Here is a 16,214-nt window from a genome sequence, read left to right as displayed (position 1 = left end):
AAAAATAATTTATAAATTATATTAATTTTGAGAAATGTAAATCAATAATAGTGAATCAATTCTTATCTTTTAACATCAGAGTATTAAAATTGAAACTGCATTTCAAAAGTAGATTAAGTTTGCTATGAGGCAAGGCTTTGCGCTTTTAATACGATATTTCAGTCAGCCCATGAGTCAATGTGAGGTATTGCCATTTTGAAAATACCTACAAAATTATGAGAAATTGCACTGGGTGGCAGAAAATTGCAATTGTCTTGGAGTATTTCTGATGTATTCTATTAAAAAGGCATGCAATTTGTTTCTGTCATCCACATATTTCATTTTACATTTACAGCAGATTTACATTCTTATACTTTAAGAGCACCCATGGAAAATCACAATATTACAACACGAAGTAGCTGCTGGAGGCATCATTGGAATTAACTACATACCACCACATAAAAGTAACTGTAAGTACATTGCTTTAATACTGACCATCATTAATTCAGGGACTGAACCCGTTTCCACATCTGGTGCTTTCAAACTTTCTGGCCCATCAATAGTGTGTGATGTTGCATTGCACAATGCCTCATATGGGCATTCCTCTTCTTGCTGAGTTTCAAATTCTGTAATAAGCTTGCATAGTTCCAATTGTTCCTCACCTTCAAGTTGGAAAAGGGGTGGAGAGAGGTGAGTGGAACGCAAATAGATAAACTACATCTACTGCCAAATTCAAGTAAAATTATAACCTGCCTTCAACGAATAGAACACTACCCAGAGAGACCAATCTATTACATTATCAGCAGACATCTATTTGCTTTTCACAAAAGCTTATATTGAAAACATATAGCAATGAAAAGAATACTGCAGCCTTATTCCTTATATGCTGCCTGTTCATTTGTCTCAGGGGTATGCAAGTAAGTTCACTGGCACCCATCCAACCTCAAATAATATACAAAAAATAAATAAAAACACATATAACTTAAGATTGTCGATGTTCATGCATTCCTTTGCCTGTTACCTTAAGAATGATCACACAGGCATCTTTAAAAGATTGCATATTTTAATTATTGTGTATGTCCTTCCTTTGTACTGACGTCTTTGAATATATAGTCAGTCTTAGCTTGGCTTACCAGTAATATTAATTTTAGCTACTAAGATGACTAATATCTACTAGTAGACACTTTGTTTGGAAACGTGGAGGTTACGTGAAAGTTAATTAAATCCCAGGAAACAGTGCAACAAAAAATGGACAATGCAGTGAACAGCAAATCATATTTAAAAGACAATATCTATACAATCGACACACCTTTTCTTCAGGTTTTGGAATAAACTAACATTTCCTTAAATGCTCCTTTGCAACTGTCGCCTTCTGGTTTCTCTCCAGTTTAGTAGGGAGTATTACCAAGTCTTTTGATATAATTTCCAATGACTCAGTAGCCCAACAAGGATCGTGGCAGATGACTGGTCTCACTTCTCTTGCTTTCTCTCTAAACCATAGACAGTCAATCAAATAGTACGACTGTCACTGTTGTTTCAGCAGGATTCACAACCCATTATAAAATGGGTGATACTATATCAAGTCAAGTCAAGTTTATTCGTCACATACACATACGAGATGTGCAGTGAAATGAAAAGTGGCAATGCTCGCGGACTTTGTGCAAAAAGACAAACAAACAAACAACCAAACAAACTATAAACACAATCATAAACACACACATATTCTTTTACATATTAAATATTGGAAGGAAAAACGTTCAGTAAAGTTAGTCCCTGGTGAGATTGGAGTTTACAGTCCGAATGGCCTCTGGGAAGAAACTCCTTCTCAACCTCTCCGTTCTCACAGCATGGCAACGGAGGCGTTTGCCTGACCGTAGCAGCTGGAACAGTCCGTTGCAGGGGTGGAAGGGGTCTCCCATGATCTTATTGGCCCTGGAGTTGCACCTCCTGATGTATAGTTCCTGCAGGGGGGGGCGAGTGAAGTTCCCATAGTGCGTTCGGCCGAACACACTACTCTCTGCAGAGCCTTCTTGTCCTGGGTAGAGCAATTCCCAAACCAGGTGGTAATATTTCCGGACAAGATGCTTTCCACAGCCGCTGCGTAGAAGCACTGGAGGATCCTCGGAGACACTCTGAATTTCCTCAATTGCATGAGGTGGTAAAGGCGCTGCCTTGCCTTACTCACGAGTGCTGAGGCGCGTGTTGTCCATGTCATATCCTCAGAGATGTGGACTCCCAGGTATTTAAAACAGCTCACCCTATCCACAGGATCCCCATTTATCCTCAATGGTGTGTACGTCCTCGGATGATGTGCCCTCCTAAAGTCCACGATCTGTGTCACTGTGCACAGTTCAATTATCAATACAGGCAATGAGAGCACCAAAGCATTACAAAAACTGGAGCTGATCTTCCCGTTCCAAATTCACTGGCCATTTGTCCTGACCTACAGTTGTTTCTTCCACTGTGGTCAGGGCACAGTCATCCACGGCTTTGACAGAAGGATTCATTCGTGGGCTCAACAATCATCAAAACTAACAACTTTATCTAATATTAGTGACTGTCCTTAACAGACATTTAAAATGACTTGATATCTATTTAAAATAACATTGAAATCTAACAATTGCTCACAATTGTAAACAAATCAACTCAATTAAATCAAGCACAAAGCTTTGCTTGTCTTTCTTCAGTGGACAATTTCCCCTATATTACAGTCCTGTCACCAGATTTACCCTTGTACAGGTTCAGGAGGCACAATTCCCAGATGGAGTACAGGTGCACAACCTTTTATCCGGAGTTCCGGAAACCGAAAAACTCCGAAAACCGGCCATTTTTCCCAGGATGTCGTCTGCACACCAAAGCTCGCGTTTGGCGCCAAACATGACCCGAAACGACCCACGGTCAACCCAGGTCTGTACTACTGTAGCGGCTGCCTCCTGCGCGGCGCTCCAAATCCAACAAATCCAACACAACATGTCGGCGGCCACAGCGCTCCAGAGCTTACCGCACGGCGACCCGGTAAGGCATTGCCCGCTCCCCGCTGGTGTCCCAGCGCTGCGACGCCGCCGACTCCCAACATTCGCGGAGCTGGGGCTGCGGGCGTCCGGCCGCGGGCCGCGCTGGATTTGGAGCGCCGTGCAGCCAGGGGTAGAGTTGCCGGGGTCGGAGCTCCAACCGGCGCCGCCCGCGGCCGGACGGAGCCCCCAGCTCCGCGATGTTGGGAGTCGGCGGCCACAGCGCTCCGGAGCTTACTGCACGGCGACCCGGTAAGGCATTGCCCGCTCCCCGCCTCTCCGACCAGGTAGGGGACTAAAAATTAGTTTCCCCCTTCATCACCCCCCCCCCCCCCCCCCATAAAATCCCTCCAAACTAACTGACTAACATTTATGCAATGATTCCCCGGTCACCGGGGAGGAGGCAGCCGCTCCAGACTTTTCAAGCCGCCCGCGCTACCTACCTAATCTACGCTAAAAATCTTCCATTCGGAAATCCGAAAAATTCCGAAATCCGACAAGTGTCTGGTCCCAAGGCTTTCGGATAAAAGGTTGTGCACCTGTACTGGAATTTGATGTGCCTGTGGTCTGCAGCAAGAGTAAAGTGCAGCTATCCACGTGCTCTCGTGATGTTAAGGCCATGCTTCAGCTTATACTCGCATGTAGCCCCAGTTCTGAGTTACCTACCAGCAAATCCAGTTGGATCTGCCCCACTATATATCATTAAAATGACCAAAATCATAATTTTATTCTTACATTCTTCTCTGCAATTTATTGATGAATAAAAACTGCAGAGCAATGTACTTTGACCAGTTGTTTCCACCACCGGGGAAAAGAGAAAAATAAATACGAAGTAACCTTCGATGCCATATCAAATACATTAATTTATTTGTTTAAGAAGGAACTGCAGATGCTGGAAAATCGAAGGTACACAAAAATGCTGGACAAACTCTGCGGGTGCAGCAGCATCTATGGAGCGAAAGAAATAGGCAACGTTTCGGGCCAAAACCTTTCTTCAGACTGATCTATTTTGCCTGTTTCCTTCGCTCCATAGATGCTGCTCCAGCATTTTTGTGTAAATACATTAATTGAACAAGGTAGAGTTATGGCGAGAAGGCAGGGATGGGATACTGAGTTGGATGATCAGCCATGATCATATCGAATGGCAGTGCAGGCTCGAAGGGCCGAATGGTCTACTCCTGCACCTATTTTCTATGTTTCTATGAGTTGTTCATTAAATGTAATTTCAAATACATAATGAATATTTCATAATATATTAAACAAATATTTGTCCTTACCAACTGGTTCAGGAATGGAAAAAAGGTGAGTTTTGGATACTGGAGCAGCATTTTCTGTGTACCTTAGGTTTTCCTTTCCTGCTATATAATCTGTGGAAGGAAAAATGAAAAAGTAACTGGCCACTCATCAAGCAACTGTCAAATAATTAGCATATACCACCTGTAAAAAAAAATCCTGTGTAAATTATTTTACTTTATATGATCAACTTAATTCTTCCTTAACTTTGTTTAAAACCAAACTACAATTTTTTAAAAGACTGATAAAACCCAAATTTATCAGTCCAAACCATGAATATTTCGCAAAAGAGAGCTCAAACTTTGATAGCTGAAATCAATTAAAACGTTTGAATTTAGTTTACAAAACATGTTGAAGTTGTCATTTGCATTTAGAGAGGCTAATGTGAAGCTTTAGTAATCAAACTGTGTTCTGTTTGGTAATGGCATACAATAATGTATGACAAGAAGTTAAAATTATGTATCTCTTGCCGATGTCTTGGAATTAACTATTCTCCTCACCACTGAAGCATGGAAAATTAAAGCATTCTTCACATCCTCACATCTGCTTGCATCTTTTTTGGATGGTGGAAGCCACACATGCCGAGACTCAGTTAAAGTTGTCAAAGTATTTTCATCAGTTAGCACCGAAGATAGACACACAAAATGCTGGAGTAACACAGCGGGACAGGCAGCGTCTCTGGATAGAAGGAATGGATGCCGTTTCGGGTCTAGATCCTTCTTCATCATCATCTTCATGGGTTGGCAGCTGGGAGGGAGTCACAACTGGCTTGGAAATAATTTTTCCTCCGCAACGTGATATACTCCTCTTGCCTGTTGTTACTTAATGGTGAATGAGATTATCAAACAATATTTTTTAGGTTAAAGGTAGCATTGGCTTTCAGGTCACTTCAGTGATAGATGCCGATACTAGCTTTCAAATCAATGCAAATTCAGTGCACAATTGCTGCCGACTTATGGAAAAGAACATTCAAGCTGTATGACAATGACAAAGCATGACAAAACTCAAACCAATGCACATTTGGTGTCCTGTTGCTTCACACAAAACATGTAACCACTAGACGAAACTGCAAACACAATCAGATTTATAAAAGCATAGTAGTGCTATAAAAACACTGATAGCTACATCTCTCTCAGCATATCTCCGGCTCCAACCCACTACATGTAGATTCCAACAGATATTCCACAATTTGCATTTACCCAGAATTATAGGTATGTCCAAACTATCCAGCACTTCAAGGCATGTTCTCATCACATCCTAAGAGCCACACATAACGCTCCACTTGGCTCCCTCGCTGAAATGTGCAATAATTTGTTTTTCTCATTTTTCCAGTTCTGACAAAGAATCTTTGACCTGAAGTATTCCCTTTGTTACTCTTTCCACAATGTCTGGCCAGCTGAGTGTTTCCAGTAACTTCTATTTTTATTTAAGATTAGTTAATCACGATTCAACACCAGTCAATACCAAATAGCACAGCAAATAAATGCATTGGAGATATCATTCTACACCCCCACTCCCAACAACAAATGGCAAGATTCTTGACAACGTAAAGTTAATTGAAAACAATTAGCCTAAGATATTACCAAGAATAAAGGTTTTGTACCTTGAATAAGAATTGCTATTTCCTTACTCTTCTGAGCTGGATGTTCTTGCACAATTTCTAGTGCTGACTTCCCACGCACATCTTTAATATTAACATCAATATCTGTCAAAACAAAGTGCTGTTCATTAGAAAGCATGTGACCACAACTTATATAATGCTATCAAACTAAACTGTCAAGCATCATCCATTAGAAGTAGTATATTTACCTTTGTAAAGGGAAGCAATTCATTTCTCCACTGCAGCCCAAAGTAGACATGGCAACAACTCTATACATTAAATTTCACAGTGCAGAATTGCACAATTTTCAAATAAAACAACCATTGTGTCTATATGTTCCAACAAGGTAGATTTTTTCAACAAGTTGACTTCTGATATGAATAATGAGCAGCTTGAAACATTAGCTCTCCAACACTTCATACAATTAGCTCTCCAACACTTCATACAACAATACATACAAAATAATCACATTATATCATAATAGTACAGTAAAATTGGCTGATCATTATAAAGTTTCTGATTAGATCGCACTACATCAATATCTTATACAAAGAAAATGTATAAAAACTCCCTTGGAAAATGATGACTTTGGTGGCCACATGAATAAATGGTTTTAAATTCCAAAAACATTCAAAAAAAAGCTAAGATTGTGTTGAGACATCAACATTTGATGTTCGCTAAAGTTCCAAGAGCTGAAATCTGGTAAACACCATCAAAATACCGAGAAAGAAAATACATAAGAGCGCCTAAGTGTGGTGATATAAAGGAAGCTTTTGAACAGCTGGATGTGCATAATCAACAGAACTAAAGTCCCACAAAATTTAGATTTTGTTAAAATTATCTGAGAATGATCTGAGAATGAAATTTTTGTACAGCAAGTATAAATACGGAGTTGATGGTACAGACACGATGGCCCAAACAGAATGTTTCCATACTGTATAGCATCACAACACCTGTACACACTTCAACAGAACAGCTAACATAGTTCCCAGTGAAAATAAAAACTGTTTTTTTCCCCCAATCAGTTTGATATAACTTTGGGTGGAATATCTGGAGCTAAATTGTTGGAATAATAAATTAAAGAACTGCAAAAAGGCAAGCAGTGGATTAATAGCACAACAAAGAATACAGAGGTTTCCACGTTACTATGAGAAACAAAGTATTGGCTATTATAAAAACCAAGGTCAGTCTGGTGTGAATGATGTAGGAAGGAACTGCAGATGCTGGCTTACATTGAAGATAGGACACAAAATGCTGGAGTAACTCAGCGGGACAGGCAGCATCCCTGGAGAGAAGGAATACGTGACATTTCGGGTCAAGACCCTTCTTCAGACTGAGAGTCGGGGAGAAGGAAAGTAGAGATAAGAAAAGGTATAGAACAAATCAGAGCCAGCACCAATGACCCTGGAAAGGTGGAGCCCACTATGGTCCATTGTTGGCTGTGGAAAAAGTGATAACAAAGGGATATAGGCTGTGGGCCGAGGAGCTTTATTCTGCAGTTTCGTGACCCAAGTCACCAAACTACATGAAATTTTCACATATTGTGTAAAACAAATTATATAAATCACCCCAGAAACTCGATATGAAGAAGACTTGCACATTTTTATTGAATTAGAGAAAAACCGGAAAAATCCCGGGTATTTTTTAGTCCAATCAAAGCATGTTTAACATTGAGTTGTCTGCCAGTTGGCCAATCACGAGCTTTGTTTCAGGCTAGCACACAAAATGGCTAAGGGGGCTTCACAGATGCCTGTTTTACTGGAGATTCCGATTTGTTGTTCTGTGGAATAAATGTCATGGAAACTTGCAGCAGGTAATTGTATTTAGTGGGAAAAGCATTAAAAAGGCTGAAGAAAGTGCTGCTAAGTTGATGGAAGTGTTGAAAGTGATGGAAGTCTTGAAAGCAAAGTCCCTGCTGAGGTCCTGGAACACAAAGATTCAGACAGTCAGGAACCAACTCTAACTAAAAGGTAAGATCTAAAGTCTGAATTTATGAAAATCTATCTGTATGGAGTTTAATTAATTTAATTGCCCCCTTTTATAATGTGAATAAATTCATTCATTCACTTACTTAATTCGTTCACTTACTTCATTCATTCATGAAGTTGAGGGCCTAAACTATATGTTTCAATAACACAGTCAATTAAACATTGTCACTAATGCCAGCCTCTTGTAGAGTAATAAGTCTTTAACAGCTAATCTCGGAGCTGCCTGCGAAAACTTACCGGGAAAAAGTGCTCCGATCGCAGGACATAGGTACTCGCGGTAAAGTGAAGCCGTGGTCTCAATTAATAAGCGGCCGATTCGCGAACGCGGAGCCGCTGATCATCTCCGCGGGCGGGCAGGGGGGGGGAGGGAGGCTGTACATAGTGTCGTCTATAGCGGTCGTTTTCAGACCCCGATAACGGGAGAAAAACGGAGGGATATCGATCGCTATTTATAGGCTTCCATTACAGTGAGAAATGGTCAGATATCCCTCCGTTTTTCTCCCGTTGTCGGGGTCTGAAATGGCCGCTATAGACGGCACTATGTACAGCCTTCCCCCCCCCCCCCCCCTGCCCGCCCGCGGAGATGATCAGCGGCTCTGCGTTCGCGAATCGGCCACTTATTAATTGAGACCACGGCTTCACTTTACCGCGAGTACCTATGTCCTGCGATCGGAGCACTTTTTCCCTGTAAGTTTTCGCAGGCAGCTCAGAGATTAGCTGTTAAAGACTTATTACTCTACAACAGGCTGGCATTAGTGACAATGTTTAATTGACTGTGTTATTGAAACATATAGTTTAGGCCCTCAATTTCATGAATGAATGAAGTAAGTGGATGAATGAAGTAAGTGAATGAATGAATTTATTCACATTATAAAAGGGGGCAATTAAATTAATTAAACTCCATACAGATAGATTTTCATAAATTCAGACTTTAGATCTTACCTTTTAGTTAGAGTTGGTCCCTGGCTGTCTTAATCTTTGTGTTCCAGGACCTCAGCAGGGACTTTGCTTTCAAGGTTTTCTTCCACTTTCTCAACTTAGCAGCACTTTCTTCAGCCTTTTTAATGCTTTTCCCACTAAATACAATTACCTGCTGCAAGTTTCCACGACATTTATTCCACAGAACAACAAATCGGAATCTCCAGTAAAACAGGCATCTGTGAAGCCCCCTTAGCCATTTTGTGTGCTAGCCTGAAACAAAGCTCGTGATTGGCCAACTGGCAGACAAATCAATGTTAAACGTGCTTTGATTGGACTAAAAATTACCCGAATTTTTTCCGGTTTTTCTCTAATTTAATAAAAATGTGCAAGTCTTCTTCGTATCGAGTTTCAGGGGTGATTTATATAATTTTTTTTACACAATATGTGAAAATTTCATGTGGTTTGGTGACTTGGGTCACGAAATCCTATTTCTAGACACATTTTTGATGCTCTGCCCACAGCCTAATACAAACAGTGAAACTAGCAGGACAACACAGTGGTAAGGATTTACTTCCACTTTATCATTTATAGGGCCTGGTATTATTTATGTGCATGATAAACATCAGCAACAGTTCAATAAACATCTTCATTTTGATAACTCTGGTTTCAGAAACATGAAATCAAGAACTTACCGGATGCAAAGAGTATGTGGACCACATCTGTCTTTCCAAATAATGCAGCTTCATGAAGTGCACTGCCCTTCTCTGTCTGAAGATTAGGAAAGTGAAAAAAATCAACAATTTTGTTCTCAATTTAAACCATTTCTATTGTTGCAGATTCTTTGCAAACTACTTAGTCAATTTTTCACACGTTAAAAACACAACTAAGTTTGTTTACATCTTTTTTTATTTTCCCTCCAGTGATCCTTACCTTACTTAGATAGCCAATCATTAGTCATTTGATTAGTCAACTGAAGCAGCCAACAGAACAACACATTTCCCACCCAATTTTATACACAATACCCACTTGGGATCCTTTTAAAGCCATTAGACTTTTCTTTTCAATTTTTAACCCCCCTGGCCTGGAGTGAGAAACAAACTGTAAAATATCAGAACTAACTTAATTGAGATTAGGTCAGCAAAGAGAATCAATCTAAAACTCACTGTTATCCTGGATTTTGTCTCTCAAAATCACTTCAATCGCACTTTGATTTATCAACAAAACAGCATAGACTTGAACCCCAACACAATTTACAGATAGCAGTCAGGAAAGAGTTAATCAACCTTACTTGATGGGGAGAACATACCATTGCATTTACTGCATGTTTAATAAAACCACAATTAAATGACAGTTTTTCAAGGATCTAACGGACTCCAGGTTAACAAGTGAACTTTATTAACGAGTGGAAAATCTATCAAACTTCAAAACGACTCGGCTGTTACAATTTAGTCATAATCTTAGTTTTACAAAATATTGCAATAAATCCTTGTGATTGTTCTTTTCTTTCATGGCACTGCAGAACTCATTTCCAATACTGGATGATGAAATTCACTTGGCTTGAAACAACTCTCTTACTCGCCAACTCAGAATCATACAGCATGGAAACAGGCCATACGCCCCAAATTGCCCACACCTACTGCATGCCCCATCCACACTGGTCCTACCTGCCTCTGTTTGGACCATATTCCTCTAAACCTATCTAACCATGTACCTGGCTGAATGTTTTCTAAATGTTGTGAAAGTATGTGCCTCATACACTCACCACCTTTTGTGTAAAACAATTACTCATCAGATTCCTATTAAATCTTTCCCCGCTCACCTTAAACCTATCTCCTCTGGTTTTGGATTCCCCTACACTGAGCATTAACCCAATCTATTCCTCTCATGAGTTTGTACATCTTGATAAGATCATCCCTCATCCTCTTGCACTCCAAGGAATAGAGTCTGATTCTGCTCAACCTCTCCCTACTCAATACTCTAACTGGTACTCTATACTTTGGCTGACCATGCTTTGTTTTTCCACGCTTCTTTAACCGTGGCTTCCAGTTTTAACTGAAACTGCTGATCTTCCTCATGTCAACCTCTCAACATCACTAAATGCCACTTCTAGCCTCCTATTGCTGCCAACTAGATCTCCACATTTCCACTAGTATTAGCACCCTTCCTTTGATATTTATTTTCTGACAAATTTTGATACCGATTCTTCAGAGTTTTTTTCTGTTCACCCACCAGATCCAACAGTCTCTGCCGACTCCTGATGCCATCTAAGTCAAAGCGCTCTTTGGCTTTGCAGGTAGTATTAATTCATTGGCTTGCTGACTCAGCAGTGAATGAAGCAGTTGCCAAAAGCTCACATATACTTTAAAAAAAAATAAAACGGCCTACATTTATTAAAACGAGGAAGTATGCTGTGTTTGGAGAAGGTTCTAATTTGAAACATGGGACTAAGTATTGGCACAATACAACATAATTTTCCAACACTGTACTAGGGGGTTTCTGCCTGAGAAGATGGAGAGATGTCCTGTCTTCAGAGAGCCTGGAAGTCTAATACACGTGCAATCATAAGGAATGATAAACAAACCTGGGGACATACGAGCTACACTGCAAGTTTTTAGAGCTTCAAATGTGATGTCCTAGTCAAGGTTGTATCCTATCAAATATACCATTAACTTTAAAAAAAAATGTCATGCACCACGGCCAATACCTACTCAAAATCTCCATCAGGCATCACTTTTTAATGCACCCTTTAACCCACAGAATCATGTCCTTTTTAACAAGCCCAGTAATGATATGTTGCAAGCATGAAAAGTTGAGTGTTTACCAATCTGAAAAAATAATTACTCCTTAAAGTGAATAATAAGCTATAAATCAAACCCACTTTAGCCACATTTCAAGGACTGGAGCAAAAAGTAACAACAAAAATCACGATTGGTGTTGCGTGCCCTTACTTGTGGCATCCTAGCTATTACCTGATAGTTAATGTCCATCCCTGCTTCCAGAAGGACTTGCACAACTGCTCTTTGCCCATTTCTTGCTGCCAAGTGCAACGGTGTATGCTTCTTGGTGTTACAGCCCAGTAGATTTGGATGTGCAATTAACAGCATTTTCACTACCTCCAACCTCCCATACAATGCAGCCAGGTCCAGTGGAGTTTCAAATTTGTTGTTTCTCATTGTAGGATCTGTGAGCTCCTCAAGAAGAACTTTTACAACATCTGAGTGACCATACTGTGCTGCACAGTGCAAGGCCGTCTCATTGTCATTGTTCTGTCACAAAAGGGATGACAAAATGAAACAGGGTACGATATTAGAATTGTATATTATTTAGAATGAACTAATGAATGGCACTTCAAATCCCTGCATTATTTTACCACGTGTCTGACGTCCAATTCCTTCAATAAAATTAACAATGATCATGTGGAAAGTTTTAATTATTATTTGAAGAACAAGGAAAACACAAAAATAAATATGCTATTCTTATGTTTTTTTTAAATTAATTACTTCATACAAAAACACTGATATATCTTGAAATGTTACGCAACGTTCCAAAGCAGAGGACGATAGATACCTTATTATTAAAAGCAATGAAAGTAGAAGGAAGAGTTATTTTTATTGAAAGCAGATACACAATAAAGACAGTTACCATTTCACATTGGAGACGACAAACTATATTAAAGTAAACACAATACCAATGCGCGCTTTTCCAAGCAACAAGTTTCTGGCAAATTTAACTCCATGCATTAAGGTGACGGAAATTGTTCAGGTTTTGTAAGCCAAGGAAGTATTAAGTCTTGTGCATTAATTCCCAAACAAATCACCTATTTAATTAAAAAGTACAGCTGAACAGTGAAGATAGAAAAGCAAAGTATTATAAATCAGTGCCAAATTTGATTAAGTGGAGGATTTAATCAAACTGTTTAAAGTTAATATGTGCAAACATCAAGACATTTTAGTATGTGGTGGTGCCTTACATATATATATATATGCTAATTAATCTAAAATTCAACATAGGAACACAATAAGATAATTGGAATGATGCTATAACAAAAATGTCCGGCTTTATTCATTGTCAGTTTTCAGCATGATAGATATTGACCAGAAAAAAAGTTTCTCTAATAAATTAACAATAAACCATATTTGCACAACACCTTTCACATAGTAAAATGCCCAGTGAGCATTCGCAGAACATGACATTACACCATATAAAAGGAAAACATTGCAGTTTACAGCTTTTAGCCAAGTTGAAAGATAGAGGTGGAAGTAGAGGTAGCTGGGCACCGCCTCCAATTTTTGAACAATCTTTGATCTGTCTGATTTAAAGTTCAAAACTTTGAAACCGAAGGAGCCAATATGCCAGAGAGCATCTGGTTGTTTAGTAAACAGAACAGAAAGCAACATTTTGCATCTCAATTATCAATGTTTCAGTGTTTGACGTGCAACTTGTCAACTTTGAAAACAGATTATTTCTTACATTATGGCTGACCACCTCACAGGACATACCATTTGCATCTTAGTTAAACATTTTTAAACCATCATCACAACAACAATGTATTCTAAGCTTAACTTATATGATAAATAAATACTGTAAGCCATGAAGTTATTTGCAAACCAGCCACACAGAAATGAAAATGCAGTCACATAAATATTCACATTTATATACACATATATATACACAATCACAACATATATAAACAATGTGACAGGTTTCTTTCAAAAGCTTAACATTATCCTAGAAATTCATGAAAAAAAATCAGATATGCTAAATTACAACAATCTAGAGTATAAAATAAAATTAAAATAATTCAAACAAATTTATTTTCCCTAGTACATTTTAAATTACATCTTGTTGGTTCACTGTTAAATCCACAAAAAAAGATCATTAATTAGTGATAATCAATAACAAAAATTGATTTGCATTTCACCATGAGTGACTGTAGTGATTGGTATCAGTCTATATTCAGTGATTGTTCAATCCTGTCCTGCCTATGAAAGCACATAAATGTAAATTCAGGTGGTGATTTTAAATGCCACGTGTGTGAGAAAACATGATTAATTCCACCATGAAAGTACTTCCAAAGCAAATATAAAATTGACGTGTAGCTGCATGTACCATCAGCAAATGAAATAATTGGGACAAGAGAAAAGTTATGTAATGTTAAGTGTCTTCTTAATGCCTTTCTGCAGTGAACTACATAATTATGTCAAGACCAATGACATTTCACGACCCAATGACATTTCAGTAACTCTCATTCTTTGTTCTTTTGGCAATGTGCCCTCGGGTTTAAATTGCTTCTTATTCTTAAATGTAACATTTCACATTTCCTAATGTTAAAATTAATTTGCCAGCTTTCTGCCTACTTCCACCTGGCTTTCTGTGTCTTCTTGGATAAACCAAAACATGTGTTTGAGTTTATCTTTACACCCTTTTTGAATAAACATACTGTATTGCAACTTTCTGGTCACCACTCCAGATACATAAAAGTTTAGAAGATTATTGCCAGGGTCTCTGCAATTCCCTCCCTTACTTTCCTTGGCAGTATGGGTGGCATTTCATGTGGACCAGGTCATTTTTCCTTTTTAGGTGTAGCTAGTATCACCTCCATCAATATTGAGTTCATCCAAACTACATCAGATTACTCCAGGAACACCATCTTCCTTCATAATTTAAAACATTAAAAAAAAATTTTTTTTAAATACACCCATATCCAGTTTCCACGAGTAATTATTTTTTTTTCTCTGAAAGGCTTCATGTCTCTTCAACTCTCTTCCTCATAGCACACCAAAATTATGTTTTTGGATTCTTTTACATAAGCTACCCTTTTTTAATATGTTTTTCATTTCCTTTCTTAGAAAACTCTCTACATTTTCTCGAACCAACCTGGTTCTCGTGTACCCACAATCTGTCATTTATCATATTCTCGCCTGTGCTGCTCTATTTCTTTCATCCTTTCAGTCATTTTGGAGGCATCCGTTTTAAACTCCCAACCCTTCACCCTCACAAGAATAAACCTTGATTGCTGCTGAGACATTTTCATTGTAAAGGTTTCTGATTGTTCAATTAGCTTTGTCTGGCGAGCTTTGATTCTAATTCATCTGGGAATATTTAGAAAATATTTGTCCTTATTATTAGCCAACATCACAATCTTACATGAAATCCATGTGCAGCGCATCAGCTTTTTCTTAATACATTTAGTAGATTGATGGTGTATGGACAATAAACATTTAAGTTCTTGTGTACTCTCCCTGGCTCTAGTTCAGCCTGAGACTTCTTATTTCTATTTAGAACATAGAACTGTACAGCACAGGGACAGGCCCTTCGGCCCACAGTGTTTATGCCAAATATGATGCCTAGTTGAAATGATCTCATCTGCCTATACATGAACCATATCCTTCTATTTCTTGCACTTCCATGTGCCTATCTAAACGTTTCTTAAATGCCACTATCGTATCAACCTCCACGCCTGGCAATGCATTCCACAGCCCCATCACCCACTGTGTAAAAAAATTGCCCCGAGCATCTATCTCCGTTAAACTTTCCTCCTCTCACCTTATAGCTATGCTGTAAGGTTGGACATTTCATCCTTGGGGAAAAGGTACTGACTCTCTACCCTATCTATGCCTATGATAATTTAATATACCTCTACCAATTCTGCCCTCAACCTCTGACATTCAAGAGAAAACAATCCAAGTCTATCCAACCTCCCTCAAGATGGAATCCTCTAATCCAGGCAGCATTCTGGTAACCCTCTTTTACACCCTCTCCAAAGCTTCCACATCTTTCCTGTAATGAATGGGGTGACCAGAACTGCAGGCAATACACCCACTGCAAAGTCCTATAGAACTGCATCATGATGCACTGACTAATATTCAATGTCCCTAGCAATTATGCCTCCATAATCACCCTATCTATAATTCAAACAAGTTAGTGAGACTGATCTGCAGTGTACAAGGCCATGCTGGCTATCCCCAATTAGTCCATACTCTTCCAAATGGGAGTAAATCCTATCTCAAGGAATTCTCTCCAATAGTTTCTCTACCACTGACGCGATAGTTCCCTGGATTCTCTCTACTTCCTTTCCTATCTTGAGCTGCAGGGTATCTACCTCCAAAGCATGCAGCATAGCAAGCATTCAGCTTCACAGATGGGCTGTAGTAACATCAGCAGCTGTACAAGCTCCCAGAACAAGAGCTTGGGCTGTGGTGAACAACGCTTTCTACATGTGTAGGAAGGAACCAGATACTAATTTAAGCTGAAGATAGACACAAAAGCTGGAGGACCTCAGGGGGTCATATGGTATCTCTGGAGAAAAGGAATAGGTGATGTTTCGTGTCGAGATCCTTCTTCAGACACTTTCTATATATGTTGCTTTCTGGGACAAGGAAAATATCTGGCACTTCACACGTGGCAAAGGATGTGCTCTAC

General features: G+C 39.1%; 1 protein-coding gene across 10 annotated transcripts in view; it reads right to left on the bottom strand.

Moving 5' to 3' along the window:
• The window catches only part of anks1a (ankyrin repeat and sterile alpha motif domain containing 1A), a 264,470-nt gene that overhangs the window by 173,579 nt on the left and 74,677 nt on the right, over positions 1 to 16,214 (bottom strand). For all 10 annotated transcript variants that reach the window (XM_033042379.1, XM_033042380.1, XM_033042386.1 and 7 more), the window contains 5 exons: positions 11,762 to 12,058; positions 9,485 to 9,560; positions 5,887 to 5,988; positions 4,268 to 4,357; positions 475 to 641 (listed from right to left, as the gene is read on the bottom strand). In XM_033042379.1, the coding sequence (XP_032898270.1) occupies positions 475 to 641; positions 4,268 to 4,357; positions 5,887 to 5,988; positions 9,485 to 9,560; positions 11,762 to 12,058 (732 nt within the window). The remainder of the gene's footprint in view (positions 1 to 474; positions 642 to 4,267; positions 4,358 to 5,886; positions 5,989 to 9,484; positions 9,561 to 11,761; positions 12,059 to 16,214) is intronic.

Source organism: Amblyraja radiata, chromosome 24, assembly GCF_010909765.2.
Source record: "Amblyraja radiata isolate CabotCenter1 chromosome 24, sAmbRad1.1.pri, whole genome shotgun sequence".
Taxonomy (NCBI): Eukaryota; Metazoa; Chordata; class Chondrichthyes; order Rajiformes; family Rajidae; genus Amblyraja; species Amblyraja radiata.
Note: the sequence above shows the minus strand (reverse complement) of the source record. Positions and strands in the feature narration are given on the sequence as shown.